Here is a 21,883-nt window from a genome sequence, read left to right as displayed (position 1 = left end):
TGAAAATTCTGGCAATATCCGAGCACTGGGACTAACTGTATTTTGCAAGTTGGCAATATTGTAACTAATTTTAAAAGTAGGAAGCAAGCTATTGTTTTGACTGGGAAAGCAGCTACTTGATTTCAATGTAAAATATGAGGGGCACCTGAGTGGTTCAGTGGGTTGAGGGTCCAACCCTTGATTTTGGCTCAGGTCATGATGTCATGGTTTTTGAGTTCAAGCCCTGCATGGGGTTCCACCCTGGCAGCGCAGAGCCTGCTTGGAATTCCCTCTTTCCTTCTCTTTCTGCCCCTCCCATGCTCCCTTGTTCTTCTCTCTCTCAAAGTAAACTTAAAAAAAATGTAAAATATGAAATAAGCTGTTCAGCATTAACACATCTAGTAAACTGTAACTTTAAAAAAAAAAAAACAAAAAAACTCTATCCCCACTGTGGGGCTTGAACTCACAAGCCGAAGACCCCAAGATCAAGTCTCATGCTCTACTGACAGCCAGCCAGATACCCATGAACTGTAACTTCTTAAGTGGAATACTTCTAAGGCTCGGCTCAGTGAACTTAAAGTCAGTTGGTTCATTTCTGTGAGTTCAAGCCAAGAACTGCATATAAAAGATACAAAACTTGTAAATCAGCTAGTGTTGCTACTAGTTAAAATTCCTTATCACAAATGTGTTTGTTTTTTTTTTGCCAAAAAATTATTCAGATAATGGTTTAGCCATTGCCTGTTTTCTTTCCCAGTAAGGCTGATTTTCTCGTTTTCCTATGTATTTTTACATAGATGGATACTTTTACAGTGATTTAAAAATAGCATTTCTCTGCAGTAGATGCAGAGAAACAACTGCTGGATGTATGTACACTTCGGTACCAAACTGCCCTCTAAGGGAGCTGCATTAAGTTAGCCATGAGGATCCATCTTCAAAAGATGGGGGGGTTCAGTTAACCTTTTCTAAAACACCACCCCCCTTCCCCCTGCCCACGCAAAAATCTATCTCGCAAGGCTGACAGCATACCAATCCTAACCTAGGTCCTTGATAATGATGCAGTCTGCGTTCCTTGTAGGTTGTTTAGTAGCAAAGCTCTTGAATCTGCGTGGGGTGCCTGAGTAGCTCCGTTGGTTAAGTGTCCGACTCTTGATCTTGGCTCAAATCATGATCTCACAGTCCTTGAGATCAAGCACCACTTTGGGCTCTGCTCTGACAACATGGAGCCTGCTTGGGATTCTCTCTCCCACCCCTACCCCTCTTCGAGATAAACAAACTTAAGTCTGCAAACCACAGACAGACAAGATAAAGTAAATGAATACAGCAGTGTTAGGTGGTGGTTTTAATATTGTTTATTAGCACAGTAACAAATGCAGACTTAAGCAGTCCACAACATATAACCAATCCACTGAGCAACTCCTATTCCACACCTTACAGTTAACAGCTTAAGGTATTTTACTACAGGTTTTCACAAGTCGTGATTCAAACCTCTCATCTTGTCACAATAAAGTAGATTGGTATATAAAATAAAATACGTAACTACTCATTTCCTATATGGTGTCTTATAGCCACATATCCATTTTATATATATGAGATGACAGTCTCTAAAAACTGTTAAATATCGATGTTCCCTCCCAAGAAGGAAAAACAAATTCCAATTTTTTTGAACAAAAAATGTGTAGTCTTGGAAGGACTTGACATAAATGGCCATGTGTATAACCTGTACAAAATTAAGCTATTTTAAATTTACAGACTACAAGCAACTGAACCCAAATGTCTATTCTCTGTACTACATTTCAGCTAATATTGCAGAACTAATGACAGTTTTAGAAGTTGCTATTACCAATTCTGTCTACTGTAGCAAGATACCTTAAGTTACAACAAAATCTTAGGAAATAAGACTGAATAATATCTGTTATAGAAATACCCTACTCTTTACCAACTCCCACCCTCCCCCACCCCTTCAAAATCATAAGCAGCTCTCTCTGTGACAGACAAATAATGTAAGAATTGTGAAGACCCAATTTATGTAGCGTATCTCTTGGTCCACTGTCTGGCCATTCTGTCATGTTCTGCTCTGTTGGTCATATACTGAGTGGCAATACTTCCCACCAAAGGGTCAGCTGGAAGAAAAGAATGTAGATTACTTTGGAGAAAGGGAAAGAAAGTTTTAAAATTTAGCAAATAAATTAGTGACAGCTTGGAAACAAATACAGTTTTGAAATGCCATTCCATCATCCTGGGTACTTCTTCTAAAAGCCGTTATTGTGGGGGTGAAGCGGGGGGAGGGGACTTCTTAACAAAACAGAATGCTCAGGCTTTTAGTACCAGTGTGGCTTTACCTTCTTAGTTCATTGTGTTTTTCTCCCAATAACCACCACCTAATTGGAAGTGCTTTTGCTCTTATGTGTTAGGGGAATGTCAATAAAAACTGGAAAGTTCAAGGCTAAGACGAACATCCAGCTGTGTTCACATGACTATTCCTTCAGGGCAATACTGTGGTCCTCTGGGCTGTTGCAGTGTAACACGTTACCCGGAAAAAACCAGGTTGCCAGGTCACAACGTGGACCTCAACAAGTGTAATGTTGCTCTGAAACCTAAATAGAATCTTTAATAATAAAAGGAAATTAAGCCCCTCCCCCCACCCAAATCAGTCTGATAAGAATTATTTAAGCAAAGTAGCACTTTCAAAATTGAACACCAGCTATGGAGCAAGTGAACTCAGTGAACCAAAAGGCACAGGAGAGGTGAGGCAGGTGACTCAACATTTAAAAGTATGTAGTTTAAGAGAACTGTATGAAAAATGTGAAAACCAAGGGCAAACTTATATAAATCTTAATTTTAAAATGCCTCATTCCTACAGCATAGAAGGGTTGCCTTTTCCACTATTAGACTGAACTTTTTTTTTTTTTAATTTTTTTTAACGTTTATTTATTATTGAGAGACAGGAGATGCACAGAGTGTGAGCAGGGGAGGGGACAGAGAGAGGGAGAGACACAGAATCCAAAGCAGGCTCCAGGCTCTGAGCTGTAAGCACAGAACCTGACGTGGGGCTCGAACTCATAAACTGTGAGATCATGACCTGAGCTGAAGTCAGTGGCCTAACCAACTGAACCACCCAGGCGCCCCTAGACTGAACTTCTCTTGATTATAAAACTTTCTTTGAAAAAACAAATCAGGGGCGCCTGAGTGGCTCAGCAGGTTAAGCTTTTGATTTTGGCTTGGGCTCTCACAGTTTGTGAGTTCGAGCCCCGAATGGGGTTATATGCTGACAGCCTACTTTGGATTCAGTGTCTCCCTCTCTCTCTGCCCCTCCCCTGCTCATGCTCTGTCTCTCTCAAAAATAAATAAACATTTTTTGAAAAAAGATCAGTTTTTGTCCCTTGAAAGCTCTTTAAACTTTATCAAAAACAAGTATTTTTCAGGTGAGGAAGAAAAACAATAAAAAATTATTAACCTTACCAGGATTACAGTCTGTAAGAAGGGAGCAGATAGAAAGAAGAACTTTAGAAATGGTTAGTGCTGGACTCCAATTATCTTTTAATATGTCCAAGCAAATAACTCCTTGGCTGTTAATATTACAGTGATAGATTCTTGTCCGAAATGTGACCTAAAAAATAAAACCGTGTTAAAATTTAAACAGCAAAGAATGAAAATTTTTACTAAATTACTTTTTCAGTTGAGTGGCCCTAATTAAAAATTTTTTAAAGAAACAGACGTTTTTAAAAAGACGAATAAAGAGTTTAAAGCTGAGAAGATACATTAAAAGACGAATAAATCTGAGATTAGAGAGTGTTCATTGATACAATCACAGTCAGGTCAAAAGTTAATCAACAAAAAGGTAATTTCAATATTTTTCAAATTCATCTTTAGCAGTTTCAGTGTTTTAAATATTTTCCTAACTTTTCAAGTTTGAAATAGCTGTTTGCTGACCTCTTGTGTTAGCTGGTAGTACTACATGGCCTCAAAGTAAGCTTTGTATAATAAATTCAAACTGAGGGACAACATAGTGGGAACAAACAAAATTCTTAGCTGTAAAGGCTGTTAAGAAAACTGAAGATGAGATTTACTTCTGCTTTTTCTGACTTTTACATTATATCCTGCATATATCCTGTCTACCTAGGTCACAGAATTCACCATAATGGAGTCTCAACAGGTGAGGAGCCAGAATTGGGAAAGGATCACAGCAGTAGACAAATCAACACAAGCCAGGGGAGCCTGGATTGCTTTTTTTTGGTTTCCTAATTCCAAAGTAAAAATTATCATTTAGTAAATGAGAATCATAGATTATAGAGTGTCACGGGAGATAGGATCCTAGATGAAGCCTGGAGATTAAGAATGTGACGAGAAACATGGATACTTTGACAGTAACTTCTTTTCTGTTGAGTGGAAAACGGGATTAATTCTGAGTTGCTATGTCACTATAAACAGCAGGATTTTAAGCACCATCAAAACAAAGCACATACTTCTAGAAATGGTCTCTGCCAAGTGGCGAAGCTGCCCCCCCCACCCCCCGCCCCGCGCAGTGTTTTGTGTCCATCCTAATGTACTTAGAGATTCATTAAGATACAACAGAAATATCTTTTGTGATTAAAACTCAATTTTAAACACTTCAATAGTTTCTCATGGGAATATGTAAATTTGAATATAAATCAGGAAATTCTTACCTTTGGAGGCTTGAAGGGGTATTCAGGTGTAAAAGTGATATCAAGGAAGAATACACCCCCCTCATACACGGATCCTGGAGGCCCTAGAATGGTTGATCTCCATTCATAGATGTTATCGCCTTTGGGACCAGCACTGTGAAATAATACATCAAAAGGTAAGCAGACAGTATGGCACCATCCAAATTTTAGAGGATATTTAAGGAAAAAAGATGACCTCTTCTCTTCCTTTTTGTTTTAATGTGTGGATTCCCTCCACCAAACAGAAGTGTCTTTCGGACAGTCTGATTCTGGACTGCAACAAACCCATCAGCCTTAGGTCAAGTAAATGGAATGATAAAGAATGTTTAAACCATTCTAAGCCTACTTAGGCTGTGGATAAACAAGAAATTCCTCAATTCTCAACCCTCTCCTCAATACATCATAAAAAATGTAAATGATACTTTAAAAAGAAACACTTTTCAGCACACAGAATTAAATTAGTGAAATATTAGTTGTTTTTGTTCATAGCTAGTAATTTCTGATGACCATTTTAAGCGCAAAGTTTCATTTCTGACCCACTGATGGGGGTTCTTGTTCCTTGCTCTATTTCCATAATCTTACCCTAAAAGGAGTCCGATGGATTGCAGTACTTTTTACATTATAAACCATGTTGAGTGGGAGGAGCACAAGAATGACAATGTATCCAATGACAAATTACTCAATTTGCATTTCAATATATAAAATTCTATAATCAGGTTCTCTAAATATTACAGTTGAGATGTTAATTTATCCCTTTCCCCATATTTACTTATACCATAAAATGGTAAAGCATGCAACAGGAACCCTGGAGAAGAGTAAACAAGTATGGATCCCTAACCTCTAGGTCCTCAACCAGGGGACTTGGTGGGTCTAGTGAAGGATCTGAGCATCCACTGGAAGGACGAAGCATTGCTGCCTAATAAACACCTTAGATACTTACTTTAAAGCTGTTACTGGAGGAATTCATGTAACTTTTTTGTCATAAGCATTTTATATTAACCATAGAATGAAACAAAAATTACAGGGGCCTGCAAGTCCTTTGCCTTTTTTTTCCCTTCCAGGTTCTCACTTGAAAAGTTAGACCTGCTGGTCTGGAAGGTGGGTAGAGAGACCTACAGTAGAGAGAGTGGTTTACAACTCTCAGAGGGCCACTGTGAAGAACTGGGAGCCAGAGAATGCGTGAGACACGTGTACAGGGAAAGGTCTGTTCCAGCACCCCAACCTTTTCTCTATAAAATGACTAACTAGCTTTACCCTCAGGTCAGTATATTCTTTTATCAACCTTGTGTCCCCACCCTTATAAGATACTATTTAGTTCCACAGTAAGAAATAGGACTTCAGTTTCTAACACTGGTTGAACTGCCCTTGAGAATGGCACGTGATTTAAATTATTAATCAATTTAAGTAATTAGAAAGTATGGGAGATGGAGTTGAAATTAAGGTGAGATGGAAACAAACAAAAAATACAGGTCCCTGTCTGAACATGTTGCAACATAACTGTGATTAGAATCTTGGCATGAGGCTGAGACTGAGAAGGTGAAAGGAGACCATGCCTTTCAGATTGTTAGAAAATTAATGTTCATTTGTAACAAAAACACTTTTCAAAATAAATGTATAATACACAGAACTCTTATATGAGGCAAAAAGAAAAAAAAATTCTGCCCTTGATTCAGTCTTTTTTCCTTCTAGTCAAAATAAATAGAGCTGTTGCAAACATTTTGAGGAATATAATCGGGGTGCCTGGCTTGCTCAGTCGGTAGAGCTTGCGACCCTTGATCTCAGGGTTGTGAGTTCAAGTTCCATATTGGGTATAGAGCTTACTTTAAAAAAAGAAAAATAGTCATTTCTACTCTTGACACAGTATTTTCTTATTTCTGTAATGGTTTCTGACGTCAGACATATTCACGTTAGTGGCAGGGATTGTCATGAATCATAACACTCTTGTGACAGTACAGGTGCCTGCTGACTGATGGGCACCATACCCCTTGAGTAAGTAACTCAATGACAAGGACTCTCATCTCCACCGGCCTTTCCCTTGATCCTTGAAACCCATGTTCCCTCCAGTGACCATGGGACAAGGCAGCTACAGATCATAGTTCTTGTGCCTTATAAAGAGTAAATTGGTAATTTAACAGAATTTGAACAGCATAAAATGGAATCAATCAATACAAGCCATTTAACCTTAAAAAATAAACCCAATTAGAAAAAAAATGTCATTAGAGCAGTCTTATGTATAATTTGATGTGCTCTCTGGACTGACTTAAGACAATCACATAAGCTAATGTTTAAGCTTCATTTTTTTTTCTTTGATGTGTATTTATTTTGAGAGAGAGAGTGGGGAAGGGGCAAGGACAGAATCCCAAGCAGACTCCACACTGAAGGCAAAGCCTAATGGCGGGGCTCGATCTCACGACCATGAAATTATGACCTGACCTGAAATCAAGTCAGACGCTTAACTAACTGAGCCACCCAAGCTCCCCTTATTTTGTTTTAAAATCATGTTTTTTAAGTCCTCCCCCATTCCCATCCTCAATACTAACTTACTATATAGACTACTGCTCTTCCATTTCAACAGCAACTGAAGATGCATTTCAATTTTTAAAGAACATCCTGGAAGCAAGGTGAAATTATAATCAGTGCTTTTAAAGATTATATTTCTATCTGATCAGTTTTTCACATTATTATTGGGAGAGATGACCCTTGTTTACAAACACAGAAGCCATAATTCAGGTCTTATTTTAGGCTTAATTCTAAAAACCTTGGTTATCTGCTCTCATATCCTAGGGGAAAACGTTGAGAGTAAGAGGTTGGAAAGATGAAAAGATAAGAAGTACACTACAAACATTTGAATAGCAACAGCATGAAGTAAGTGAAAATGGGACAGTTAGCAAACGTGCCAGCATATTTCAAAAAAAGTAGGAATTCATGATGAATTCAGTTAGAAGCTCATTCTACCCACCTAAAAATCCCAAGTAATCTCTGATAGTTTCCCACGGTACAATGACTAATGCTTCCTAAAAATAAAGCACTGGCAAATACAGTTGATTGGCTAGTCCATGTCTTGTCTTTGTAGAAGCTTCACAATAAAGCAAACCGGTTGCTTATAGAAGGTGTATTAATAGCCTAAAATCCCCGCAATTCACACATTATAATTGTAGCCTTAGAGCAGTTCTCAATAGAGGATGATTTTGTCCCCCAAGGAGACATTTGGCAATGTCTGGAGATATTTTTAGATGTCACAACTCGGAGGGAGTGTGCTACTGGTACCTAGGGGGTCGAGGCCAGGAGTGCTGCTAAGTAAACATTACCAAAGTACCAGACAGCCTTCTACACCAAAGAATTCCCTCAACCCCAAGGTTGAGCTAGTAAAGGTAAGAGAGCTTCACAGTTTGAATCCCTGTTGTCAGACTCTATCTAGTGCCAATCCTCTTATCTTTCTTTTACTGCTCTGTGCCTGGTACAGAAAAAACATTCAATATACAGGGTTATTGTTATTAAAAGTTACATTTGCATATGCCCTAACTGTTCTATACTCTTGCTACTCAAAGTATGGTCCCTGGACAGAATAAAAATAACATCAGCATCCTCTGGAAGTTTGTTAGAAAAGTAGACTTAGACTCTCCCCCACACCTAATACATCAGAATTTGCAAAGCTAGCTATAGAAGACATTAAGTGGCAAATGAACACCAACTCTACCTTTAAACTTCTAGATTTAAATTACCATTTACATTATCTAGCTCTCTCCTTCACTGCCTATAATTCTTTGCAGTAAGATACAAGTATCAACCCTGGTAATGCTTAGTTGTGTTAAGACTATAAAAACAATAACCAGAGAACTTAGGAAATGCTTATAGGAAGAGATCCACAATCAAATCTATATTCCCTACAACATACTATTCAAAATCCATTCTTAATTTATTCTGCTAATAAATTCAAAGAGAGTATGAGAAAATAGTATGAATGCTGCAATCTACCTGAAGGAATCCTCCTCTCCCACAATCATCACCCAACAGACACGCTCTCCAGGGAACGAAAGCTGTCTTCACCATGACATCTACATAGCACACAGAGAGTAAATTTTATAAAAAGTAAAAAGCTTCTTGTCCTCCCATCCCTTCAGAAAACGGTAGCCATCTGTAACCTAGAAGCGAGTAGCAGGAGCAACTTGAAAAATCAGAAAACCTCAGTAAGGTGACTAACAGATTAGTTACATGGCTTGGTAAAGTGACATGGCTACTGAAAAGTGAGTCAGCCACTCTAATAACAAAGAGAGGCCTCCTCCTACAAGGTGGTACTGCTAGGGAGGTGCCATTCAGGTCACCATTCTGTGGAAAGGACTTACAGTTCAAGGGCCAACCTAAAGGACTCCCCAAAACAGCTGGTGCCTACATAAGAATTCACATCAGTGGTATCCAGTGTATCTAAACAGTTACTTGGGAACAGTGTGGGCCCAAATTAGGGGGTTACATTTCCCTACAAATGGGAGGAAAACTGGCTCAGACACTCTAGACCTAAAACAACATGATCCGTGTTCACAAACAGTGGCATTCTCACAAAGTCCCCTCAAATCGTATTGTAACAACATTAAGGAAATGGTGTGTGCTGTCTTCCTCCAGAAGAAAGGGGATATACCTTCAAAGGGATTTGATGCAACTTTTCAAGAAACACAAGGCTGATTTTTGGCCTATGGAAGACCTAGAGTGCATTTTTGAAATGTGTTCCAAACCAGAAAGAACATAGTTGTAAGTATTTTACACAAACTGCTACAGCCATGTGGATATATCATCTTTCTTAGATCAGATTTTAAGTCTCTAGAGAACAGTAATTTTCTACCCATACTATGTGGGAGTATTTTTTTTTATTTTTTAAATTTGTTTTTAATGTTTATTTTTGAGACAATGCGAGAGACAGAGTGCAATCAGTGGAGAAGGAGACAGAAGGAGACACACAGAATCTGAAGCGGGCTCTAGGCTCTGAGCAGTCAGCCCAGAGCCTGACGTGGGGCTCAAACTCGCAAACCGTGAGATCATGACCTGAGCCAACGTCAGATGCTTAACCGACTGAGCCACTCAGGCGCCCCAGTAATTAACATTATTTAATTAGCTGGCCAAAATATGTACCACTGTTTAGAATTACACAACAGTGTTTCCAATTAAGAAAAATAACAAAACACCACAAAAGCTCTTACTCAGCTAGCCATTCAATTGTAGTTTTACCTTATATGTTGTTGCTTTAGAAAGTAATCCAGCCTTCTGGAAATCTACAATCCCATCTTTAAAAAAAAAATTAGATGTGCACAGAGTAAGGACACAATTTTAAAATGAAAACTACTTTCAAGAGACAACAATAGGGATAGTGAAACAGCAGGCCTAGAAAACTGGACATCAATGGGTCCTTACTAGTAAGGAGGGATGGCTGAGTAATGAGAGTGTTTGGTAACTAAGCTAAGAATCCCACTTTAACTTCTGGACTATTGATATACAAGATATACAAGTGGGGGGTAAGGTACCAAGCAAGTGAAATGCAAACTAGTCAAATGTCAAGGGCCTAAAAGAAACAGGGGCAGGGAAGGGTAGAGAAAGGCCCACAGAAATGATTAGAGAGAAGTAAGAGATCGGTATCTCTTTTGTCTCAAAAATTATTTTTCCTATATTAGGTTATATAGAAGCTACACAAGCTTAAGAACAATTCCTTTTTTTTTTTTTTTAAAGTAGGCTTCACACCCAGCACGGAGCCCAATATGAGGCTTGAACTCATGACCCTGGAATTAAGACCTGAGCTGAGATCAAGAGTTGGATGCTTAACTGACTGAGCCACCCAGGCATCCCCTAAGAACAATTCTAATTTGCTCTTTCCCCAGAGAAGTTAGAAAAACAGGGTCGGAATAGAGTCAAGTGTAAGGCTACGGTGATTACTCCTCTACTGCCACTAAAATAATCCAGAGCAGGTTATCTGCCTAAGAGTCAAGCGGTAGAGTCCTGATTTTTTAGCACAATGCTTATATTAGTGAATATAAAACTGGTATCTAAATGAGTAAATAGAAATCAATTATTAGTGTCTGGTTCTTACACTAATCAGTTCACAGGGCCTACAAAGCACAACCAGCTCTTCTATTGGAATGATCGTTGGTTGTACTGTGGTAAGCGAGTAATGGGGGAAAACAATCTCTTGTGTAGACTTTTGGAGGGAATATGGTACAGGTGGTAACAAATAAACACTGCACACATTTAGTGCTGATTCTCAAAAGCAACAGTGTCCCAAGGAAAGCTATTTAAGGGATACCAAAATTCTCAAAAATGAATTTATCAGGTTTTAACTCAATTCTAAGATGATTCTAGAGCGTATCTTTGACCATGAAATGACCATCGAAGGTTTCCTAGTCACACTCACCTGCACAGCCTCCATACTGCAACTGCTACCAATCTCAGACTGCAGGTGAGGCAAGCAGAGGGTGGTGTGTGTGGTTAGGCAGAAAGGTGAGAAGTGACAAATGTAAATGCACAAGAAACAGAGGTTCAACATCTTGCCATAGAGCAGAGAAAGCTGCTTACACTACCTTGCTGCCGTGATTTTTGGGGTCATTTAATATGTGGTACGAATTCCCTATTTTGTTATTTGATAAAGCTTTTATTTAATACAAAAAATTAAGGTTTTTTTACTGCCCCATTTTGCTCCTAAAAATATTCCAACTTGGATGTTATATGGTTAACCTGTTTATGAGGGCATCTCAGAACACCTTCTTGCACTGCCCAATCAGCTTGGAACCTCCCTGCCAATCTCTCAATTCTAGCAATTTTACAGATTCTTCGTCCTCAAGCTGCATCGTCCTTCCAGGGATTTGAGTAGACACCCCAAGCAAGGGTCTCTCATCCTAGGTTCAGCTCCCTACAACTTCCCTCAGTACAGAACTCACATGGATTTGGAGGATAAAGACGTTTTGTGCTAGAGCTGGTATTCACATCCAGGAAAGGTGAGATCAGCAATTCTAAGACCCTTTCAGCAAGCCCACAGGTCAAAACTATTTTCATAATTCTAAACAGTACTTGCCTTTTTAACTCTTTCTCTCACATTTGCACTGTGAAGTTTTCTTGAGTTTTATATGAGATAGGAGAGCAGATAATGCAGAAGCAGATAAGAAAATCCAGCTGTCTTAAGTCAGACATTAGAGCAATTTGCAAATATGTAAAATAGTGCCACTCTTCTAAGTGTTTTAGTTTTGGAAAACCAGCTATTTTCATTAAAAAATATGTTAACATGCTTATTTTTTTTTTTTAAGTTTCTTTATTTTGAGAGAGCCAGTGAGTGCCGTGTGCAAGGGGCAGGGAGGGAGGGAGGGAGAGAGAATGAATGAATGAATGAATGAATATCCCAAGCAGGCTTGGTGCTGTTTGTGCAGAGCCTGATGCTGGAACCCACTAAGTGTGAGATCATGACCTGAGCCAAAATCAAGGGTTGGACGCTTAATCGACTGAACCACCCAGGCGCCCTTGTTTTTGTTATTTTAAAATGAAATATATATATTTTAGAGAGAGCCTGCTAGCGGGGGAGAGGGGCGGGGTGGGGAGAGAGAATCCCAAGCAGGCTCCACGCTCAGTGCATAGCCCAATGTGGGGCTCAATCCCACGACCCTGAAGCATGACCAGAGTCAAAATCGAGTCAGACGCTCGACCAACTGAGCCACCCAGGTGCCCCAAATTATAAATCTTTTTAATGTTTCAGCTTTAATTTTGAATACAGTAAAAATCCATAATAATTAACAGTATCAACAAAAGCTCTTAGGCGCCCATCATTTTTAAGAGTACACGATGGGGTCCGGAAACAAAAAAGGTTTGAGAATGGCTGGGCAGGTTATTTTAAAACAATATTAGCATAACTAGCCAACGATTTTAAAAAGTGTTCTACTCTTATTCCCATCAGATATTAAAAAACAAAACAAAGTTTTAAACAGGAACTAGAAGCTATTCATCACCCTGTCCCCCCAAGTCCCCACACCTTGGAAACCCTAAATACCATGTAAGAAGTCGGACTACCCTGAAGACTACCTATATAGGAGAGACCATGTGGAAAGACTAAATGAAAAGTGAGAGATGAATGAGAAGCCCCAGGTGTTCTAGCCCTTAGTCATTTAAGTCTTCTCCACCCAAGGTACCAGAAATGTGAGTAAAGAAGCCTTCAGATAATTCCAGGCCCAGCCTGTGTAAATGCACGAGAGCCCAGCCCTAGTCAGCCCTCAAATATACCAGAGGTTATGATAAATGGTGGTTGCTATTTTACACCACTTAGTTTAGGGCGTTCTGTAAGGCAGCAATAAAGAATGGGAACACTCCCCAAGAATAGCCTTCAACCAACAGCTGATGGTGGGGTGGGACAATTCTGAGGCAAGGGCTTTATCCAGTTCCCCAGAGTTCACCTTAGGCAACTTTCACTGTGGGAACCTGGCTTAATAAAAGGCATCCTTTACTGACAGTCTTTCCTACCTTGTTTTATTTCCCATCACTACTTCTGTTCCTTATACCACTAAAAACCTACTTGTATTAGAATTCTCAACTTAAGGGTCACCTTCTGGGGAAGGCAAAGCTGAGACGCCACTGAAGTAAAACACACACAAAGGAAAAGATGAACAGATATGATTACATAAAAACTGAAAATCTGTAGGAGGAAGACAAAGAGATTACAAAAGGGTAGAGAAAAGACAACTGCAGTACATGATTAAAGGTTAATATCTTGACTACGAAAAAACTTTAAACAGACTAACAATAATAGATAAAGGACTTGGCCATTCCTCAAAAGAAACTTGTATGGCCAGTTAGCAAATTCTCAATCTTACTCAGACTCAAAGAAATGCAAATTAAACACAGAGGCACATTTACCTATCAGACTGGCAAAAATGTAAAAGACTGAAAATCTTTGGGGTCTAACTGTGTGATGAAATAGGCATTCTCTTCCACTGCTGGTGGGAGAGTAAATTAGTAATCCTAGATTGTGATTAGGTATAATGTATTCAAATATAAAACTTATATAAATATAAATACCCTCTGACACAGAAATTCTGCTTCTCAAAACTTACTCCAAAGAAATAAGTAGACACTCGCACGAGGCTATAAGGATATTTATAAGAACCTTATGTATAATGCAAAAATCTCTGCAATGAGCTAAATTATCAATAGGAGATAGGTTAAACTGTGGTACAACCATACAATAGTATACAATGCAATACTGCTCCCATCCCCAACTCACAGCTCTGTGAAAGCCACTAGTAACTATGTGGGGTTTAAGGTGTCCTGTGGCCACATTAAAGGACAGTTTGGGCCCTACTACTATATAAAAGCTTCTACTGACTATTGCCCTGTCCTGCCACTTCCTCTCGTCTCTCTTCAATTCAGATTCTCTTTCCTAACCTCCTTTTCTACCATGCTCCCAGATATGGTGCTGAGAGACAGAATGAATCCAGGAAGAGACTGCAAATCCTCCAACAGTGTAAATCAAGGGGGCTCAAGTTTACTCCAACGACAGCATACAAACAAGGCAGAGGGATCTGAAAGCCTACTCAGCAGACAGAATACCAACTGTTTGCTAAGATGATCTGTTCAATTTATCTAAATAGTCTAGATACCTAATAGTCAATTTATTTAATAGTTAAAACATGAAAAGATTTGAAGTGGGTGAATTTAACTGTAGGTAAATTGTGCCTTAAAAGTAGATAAAGCAGGGGTGCCTGGGTGACTCATGTCAGTTTAAGCATCCAACTCTTGATTTCAGCTCAGGTCATGAGCTCATGGTTCGTGAGTTCCAGCCCCATGATGACAGCATGGAGTCTGCTTAGGATTTCCTCTCTCTCTACTCTTCCTCCACTTGTGCACACACTCACCTCCTCTCTCTCTCAAAATAAACTTTTTTTTTTTTAATTTTTTTTAACGTTTATTTATTTTTGAGACAGAGAGAGACAGAGCATGAACGGGGGAAGGTCAGAGAGAGGGAGACACAGAATCTGAAACGGGCTCCAGGCTCTGAGCGGTCAGCACAGAGCCGGATGCGGGGCTCGAACTCACGGACCGCGAAATCATGACCTGAGCCAAAGTCAGCCACCCAACCGACTGAGCCACCCAGGCGCCCCTCAAAATAAACTTTTTTAAAAAGTAGATACAGCAGAGAAATTTGCAGAGAAATCAATCTTTTTTTTTTTTTATAACATTTATTCATTTTTGAGAGACAGAGAGAGACAATGTGTGAATGGGGGAAGGGCAGAGAGAGAGGGAGACAGAGAATCCAAAGCAAGCTCCAGGCTCTGAGCTGTCAGCACAGAGTCCTGCACGGGGCTCAAACTTGTGAACAGCGAGATCATGCCCCTGAACTGAAGTTGGATGCTTAACCGACTGAGCCACTGAGGCACCCCAGAGAAATAAATCATTTTTAATAGTTGTTTCATATAGTATACATATAGTATACTATAGTATAGTATAGTAAACGGATTTTTTAGGGGTGCCTGGGTGGCTCAGTTGGTTGAGCGTCCGGCTCAGGTCATGATCTCACGGTTCGTGGGTTCAAGCCCCACATCAGGCTCTGTGCTGACAGCTCAGAGCCTGGAGCCGGCTTCGGATTCTGTGTCTCCCTCTCTCTCTGCCCCTCCCCCACTCGTGCTATGTCTCCCTCTGTCTCAAAGATAAATAAACATCAAAAAACCAATTTTTTTTAAACAAATGAATTTAATCTTTACCCAAATCCTTTATATCAGGAGAGGTAACATTATTTCAATTTTATTTTTTTTATTTATTTATTTTTTTAAAGGATTAGTGAGGTTTATTTTTTCATTTTTTTTTCAACGTTTTTTATTTATTTTTGGGACAGAGAGAGACAGAGCATGAACGGGGGAGGGGCAGAGAGAGAGGGAGACACAGAATCGGAAACAGGCTCCAGGCTCCGAGCCATCAGCCCAGAGCCTGACGCGGGGCTCGAACTCACGGACCGCGAGATCGTGACCTGGCTGAAGTCGGACGCTTAACCGACTGCGCCACCCAGGCGCCCCTCAATTTTAAAGATGAGGACACATTCAGGAGGTTAAGTGGTAGGTTTGTAACAAAGTCCTAAATCTAGGAAATCACACTTCTAGCCAATACAATCCAGGCTTTCCTATAGTGAGATTTTTTTCCAATACATCCATAGAGTTTCCAATAATATTATCTGCCTCTGGACTCCCCACCAATTTTGTTTAATCACATTTACTATTCCGCCTTTCCCACCTCATTATTCCATTTCTCTTTTACATTTGGATGGAAACTGGGATTAAACAGGAACAAGAAAATCTTGTGACCTGCTAAGAGGTGTTATTAAAACTTCTTAAAAATTGATTCAGTTTTTTTTTTTTTGTAGAAATGAATTAACTGAAAATACATACCACACAGAGTACGACTTAGTGTGGAAGAGAGGGGATTTAATTATAATGTGGTAACTGCAAAAATGATGAGAACCCCAAGCTTAATGAAAACCAAAGATGGGTTTTGGGAAACAAGCATCAGTTCAACTGAATAAGAGCCCAAATGTTATGCTCTTAAACTGCAAAAAGAACAAGAAACACAATTAAAAAAAGAACAAACTTTTTAAAAAGGGGCTCGTTTACTCCAACAACAGCATACAAATATTTTTCAAAACAAGGCAGAGGGATCTGATAGCCTACTTGGCAGACATATCCACCGAATACCAAGTGTTTGCTAAGAGAAAAAAAAAACAGGCTAAAAAGGAGGTATAAAACAGGACACCAACTTCCCCAGCTAATAAGTCACGGTGGTCCACTCCACTCCATTCCGTTCTAGTCCACAGTGGCACTGGGAGGTCCAGCCATCACTGGAATGACCTGCACTGAAATGGAGGTCAACCCCTGCCTGAGGATACAATATCACCCACTGCTCAATGCTCTGTGAAGCCGAGGCCTCTGCAACCTCTTGGTTCCCTCCCTCTCCATCGCAGGATCTACAGCTCAGAACCACCAGGAAATCACAGGGTCAGGAGGTGAGGAGAGCTATTTACTGCACTTGGAGAGTCACTGCCTTCTTTCTTGGCCCCAGCTGGCCAGGAGAGAAAAGAGAAGGCTGTTTATATTTGCAAAGGGCTGAGAGTGTGAATGAGGGAGGCTATGCCCTGTGTGTCAAATGCAGGCTACGCCTGGAGGGGAGGGTCCGCTCTGGCTCCTTGTTCCCTGCTAAATCTCCTCACCAAATCTCCGTCCTGCTGTCTACACACAGCCTTCTAGCTGAGGAGTGGAGACAGCGGTTTTAACAAAGCTAGGTGCTGCAGCAGCTGCTAAAGAGGCCCAAGGTGGAGCACTCCCATGTGACATCTCCCAGCTGCCCAAGTCTAACAAGTCTAGCACTGGTAAGCAGACACACATGACCTTCTCCAGTGGCCACTGACCAGCTATCATTCTAGCTTGTAAAACATGAAAAACGCTCGCCAAGAACAGCTAAGGTATACACCTATTCAGGGTAAGTTTTATGGGAAAAGCCAAAAGGCAAGAAAAGTTCTCATGAAGAGAGGAGGGGGCAGTTGTTCCAAGCCTCAGGTGAGGAGTCTGGCTGAGGGGTACAAAATGTGGCTAACAGCCCACATACATGCTTGGAAAATAAGGTTAAAAAAGAGGATATGAATAATGAAGTAAGTGGGGAAACTTTAATCTCTGATTTTTCCCCCTTCTTAGAACAACAACAACAAAACCCAACCGTGATTTAAGTATTGGACCAGAGGGGAAAGACAACTATCTCCAAACACATACATAAACATGACAGATTGAATACATATGCCAACTTTTTTTTTTACTCCTTCTGCAAACTCTGACATGACATTGAAGATATTTTAAGGCATAAACCTACAAAGATGAGAAGAAAAGGAAAGGAGACAATATCAACACGAGTTCAGAAGCTGGGAGGCAAATGAGCAAGTGGTTAAAGGACTCAACATCCAACACACTGAAGACACCGAGTCATAAACTGGTTGTGAAGAAAGCCAAAATCAAGCCAGATACACCATATAACCCTCCCAAAGACAGGAATTTATGGTGCTGTGGAAGTTGAGAATCAGGAAGGGGAAGGTTCTAAAATAAGGACTGGTGAAAAGTCCAATTCCAAGACCCTGTGTGACAGGCAGAATTTTAGGATGGGCAGCATGATGATCTCCCCCCTAAATCATCTCCACGTGAGCGTGGCGGAAGCTGTAACTTGCTTCTCACCAACAGAAAAAGGCAAAGTTGATAGGACCCCACTCCCTGAATCAGGTTACGTTTTCTGTAAAATGTTATGTTCTAGAAGACTCAGTCTTAGCTGACCACAGAGAGAAAGAGAGAGAAGGGAGCAAGCAGCTATGCTACACACTGCCCGTGGAGAGGGCCAGAGAACTGCCAGGGCCCCTAAGAGCAACTGACTTCAGTCCTACAGCTGCAGGGAAAGGAACTCCACGTCACAACTACATTAGCTCAGAAGAGAACCCTGAGCGACAGATGAGCACACAGGCTGGCTGGTTCCTTCACTTTGGCCCTGAAAAGACGCCGAACAGAGGTCTAAGCTGTACCCCAACTCCTAGCCCATGTGAACTGTACATTCTAAATGTGGGTATTGTTTTGAACTGCTAAAGTTGTGGTGGGTTGTTACACGGCAACAGAAATCCTGCCAGACTGGGGTTTATTTTCTGGAGAGGTTTAAAACTGGGGTCTCTGAACCAGGGGACATTAATATGGATGAGGGCAGAGGTGCTGTACTGACAATGAGCTTACGCATGCCCAACAATAAGATCCCCAGTTTTCTTCCTCAGCGCCCAGAACAAAGCCTGGCCTTCACCGTCTAGGCAGTCAGTCTCCTTTCGGGAATGTTAACAGGTCAGAGGAAAAACCTCAATTAACTTATATTAAAGGCCCCCTATGTAACAGATAACCAAGAAACATGGTTCTTCTCTAAAACAGCAAAGATCAAAACAAACTACAAGACAGTCAATTAGAGAAAACAAATTACAAAGAAGATTTTAAAATAAACTGAATTACTAATATCCAGAGAGACAGAAGATACTGCACTAATGAAACAAGAATATGGCCAAAACAAAACAGTATTCAGAAAAGAAAAGGAGGTGGGGGTGAAGTGGGATGAAGGGGGGCGGGTGAAGGTGGCCAAAAGGTACAAACTTCCAGGTGTAAGATAAATAAGTTCCGGGGATGTAATATACAGCATGGTGGCAACAGTTAACACTGTATCACATATTTGAGAGCTGCTACCAGAGTAGATCTTAAAAGTTCTCTTCACACACAAAAAAATTCAATGTCTGCTGATAGATGTTAACTAAATTTATTGTGGTAAAGTCATTATGCAATATATACATAAATCATTATGTTCTACACCTTAAATGAATACAATGTTATAATTATATCTCAATAGAATGGGGGGGGGGGTGGAAGAGGAGCTTTTAGCAACTAAAAATGAAAGCAAACATATTTCAACATAATAAAGGCCACGTGTGACAAACCTACAGCTAACATCATACTCTATGGTGAACAACTGAAAGCTTTTTCTCTAAGATCAGGAAAAAGATGAGGGTCTCGATATCCACTCTCACCATTTTATTCAACATAGCACTAAAGTCCTCGCCACAGAAATTAGAGAAGAAAAAGAAATGAAAAGAATCCAATTGTTAAGAAAGAAGTAAAACGGACTGCCCACAGATGGCATAATACTATATATACAATACCCTACAGACTCCACCAAAAAACCGTCACAGAATAAATGAATTTAGTAAAGCTGCAGGATACAAAATTAGTAAGTACATAAAAATCTATTGCACGTCTATACACTAATAATGAAGTAGCAGAAAAAGAACTTAGGAAAAAAATCTCTTTTACAATTATACCAAAAATAATGAAATATCAGCAATAAATTTAACCAATGAGGTGAAAAGACCTATACTCTGAAAACTATAAGACACTGATGAAAGAAACTGAAGATGACACAAACAGAAAAACACACAATGTTCCTGGACTGGAAGAATACTGCTAAAATGCCCATACTACCCAAAGCAATATACAGATTCAATGCAATCCCTATCAACATATCAAGAGTATTTTTCACAGAGCTAGAACAAATAATCCTAAAATTTGTACGGAAACACAAAAGATTGTGGACAGCCAAAGCAATCTTGAGAAAGAAGAACAAAGCTGGAGGTATCATAGTCCCAGATTTCAAACTATATTCCAAAGCTGTAGTAACAAAAACAGTATGGTACTGGGACAAAAATATACACATAGATCAATGGAACAGAATAGAGAACCCCGAAATAAACCCACGGGTGAATTAATCTACAACAAAGGAGGCAAGCATATACAATGGGGAAAGAAAGTCTTGTCAATAAATGGTGTTGGGAAAACTGGACAGCTACATGCAAAAGAATGAAACTGGACCACTTTCTTACACCATACACAAAAATAAACTCAAAATGGATTAAAGACCTAACTGTAAGGATCAGAAACAAACCATAAAACTCAAAGAAAACATAGGCAGTAATCTCTTGGATGTCAGCCTTAGCAATAGTTTTCTGGATATGTCTCCCCAGGCAAAGGAAACAAACGCAAAAATTAATTAAAAAAAAAAAAAAAAAATATATATATATATATAACTACACCAAAATACAAAGCTTCTACACAGCGAAGGAAAACTATCAACAAAATGAAAAGGCAAAGTACAGAATGAGAAGACATTTGCAAATGATTATCCAAAGGGGTTAATATCCAAATTATTTACGAATGCATACAAATCAATACCAAAAAAATTAATAATCTGATTTGAAAATGAGCAGAGGACCTGAATAGATATTTCTCCAAAGACGGAGAGATGGGCTAACAGAGACATGAAAAGATGCTCAGTATCACTCATCATCAGGGAAATGCAAATCAAAAGCACAATGAGATACAACCTCACCCCAGTCAAATGTCTATCATCAAAAAGACAAGAAATAACAAGTGTTGGCAAGGATGTAGAGAAAAGGAAACTCTTCTGCACTGTAAGTGAGAATGTACACTGGTGTGACCGCTGTGGAAAACAGTACACAGGTTCCTCAAAAATTAGAAATACTCAATGATCCAGTAATTCCCCTTCTGGGTATTTACCAGAGAAAAAGAAAGCACTAATTTGCAAAGATACATGCACCCCAATGTTTACTGAAGCATTATTTACAACAGCCAAGACACAGAAAGAACCTAAGTGTCCACTGACAGATGAACAGATAAAGAAGTGGTATATATATAAAAGAGTGTGTGTGTGTGTGTGTGTGTACACACACACACACACACACACACATACACACAATGGAATATTACTTGGCCATAAAAAAGAATGCAATCTCGCCATCTGTGGCAACACAGATGGACCTAGGGGATATTACACCAAGTGAAATAAGTCAGACTGAGAAAGACAATTATTGTATGATTTTACTTATATGTGAAATCTTTAAAAACAAAGCAAATGAGTGAACCAACAGAAAACAGACTCATAGATACAGAAGAAAAGAAAAAAAAAACTGGTAGTTGCCACAAGGGAGGGGAGTAGAGGATAGGCAAAATAGGCAAAGGGGATTAAAAGGTACAAACTTCCAATTATAAGACAAGTAACAGAGATAAGTGCAGCAAAGGGAATATATTCAATAATATTTTAATAACTTCGTATGGTAACTACATTTACAGTAAACACTACATAATGTATAGAACTGGAATCACTAATCTACATCTGCAATTAACATTTTATCAACAATACTTCAATTACACCATGAACAAAAAATTTTTCAAAAATACAATGAAGGGTAAAGTTGAAATCTCCCCAAAAAAGTAGAAAAAAAGGTAAAAAAAAATAGAGAAAACACACAATTTTTCTGTTACGGACATGGGTGTCTTCTGCAGGAATGTAGCTGAAAATGGAACTGGAAAGACTAAATGGGAATACATCACAAAGGGCCTTAAATGCCTACCAAACCATTTAGATTTTAGCAGCTTTGCACCTACAGGAGTGAAGCGAAGAAACAGTCACTGTTTTAAGAAGTAGACAACTTTAGGGGCGCCTGAGTGGCTCAGTCAGTTAAGCATCCGACCAGCTCAGATCATGATCTCACAGTACGTGGGTTTGAGCCCTATGTCGGGCAGCTCTGTGCTGACAGCTCAGAGGATGGAGCCTGCTTCGGATACTGTGTCTCCCTCTCCCTCTGCCCC

The 21,883-nt window shown here is 39.6% G+C and overlaps 2 protein-coding genes across 11 annotated transcripts in view; one reads left to right on the top strand and one right to left on the bottom strand.

The window, feature by feature from the left end:
• The window catches only part of NKIRAS1 (NFKB inhibitor interacting Ras like 1), a 45,876-nt gene extending 39,425 nt beyond the window's left edge, over window positions 1-6,451 (top strand). For 7 of the 9 annotated variants that reach the window (XM_042903642.1, XM_042903647.1, XM_042903651.1 and 4 more), the window contains one exon: window positions 4,100-4,648. In XM_042903642.1, the coding sequence (XP_042759576.1) occupies window positions 4,100-4,246 (147 nt within the window). In that variant the 3' untranslated portion in view covers window positions 4,247-4,648. Of the gene's footprint in view, window positions 1-4,099; window positions 4,649-5,722 lie in introns of those variants that run through there. The other 2 variants (XM_042903650.1, XM_042903652.1) reach the window with 2 other exon arrangements.
• The window catches only part of UBE2E1 (ubiquitin conjugating enzyme E2 E1), an 81,078-nt gene continuing 60,500 nt past the window's right edge, over window positions 1,306-21,883 (bottom strand). For both annotated transcript variants that reach the window (XM_042903655.1, XM_042903654.1), the window contains 3 exons: window positions 4,644-4,776; window positions 3,439-3,586; window positions 1,306-2,099 (listed from right to left, as the gene is read on the bottom strand). In XM_042903655.1, coding sequence (XP_042759589.1) covers window positions 2,002-2,099; window positions 3,439-3,586; window positions 4,644-4,776 — 379 coding nt within the window. In that variant the 3' untranslated portion in view covers window positions 1,306-2,001. The remainder of the gene's footprint in view (window positions 2,100-3,438; window positions 3,587-4,643; window positions 4,777-21,883) is intronic.

Source organism: Panthera leo, chromosome C2 (assembly GCF_018350215.1).
Source record: "Panthera leo isolate Ple1 chromosome C2, P.leo_Ple1_pat1.1, whole genome shotgun sequence".
NCBI classification, from domain to species: Eukaryota; Metazoa; Chordata; class Mammalia; order Carnivora; family Felidae; genus Panthera; species Panthera leo.
The sequence above is the reverse complement of the archived record's forward strand: the minus strand, read 5'-3'. Positions and strand labels throughout refer to the sequence as shown.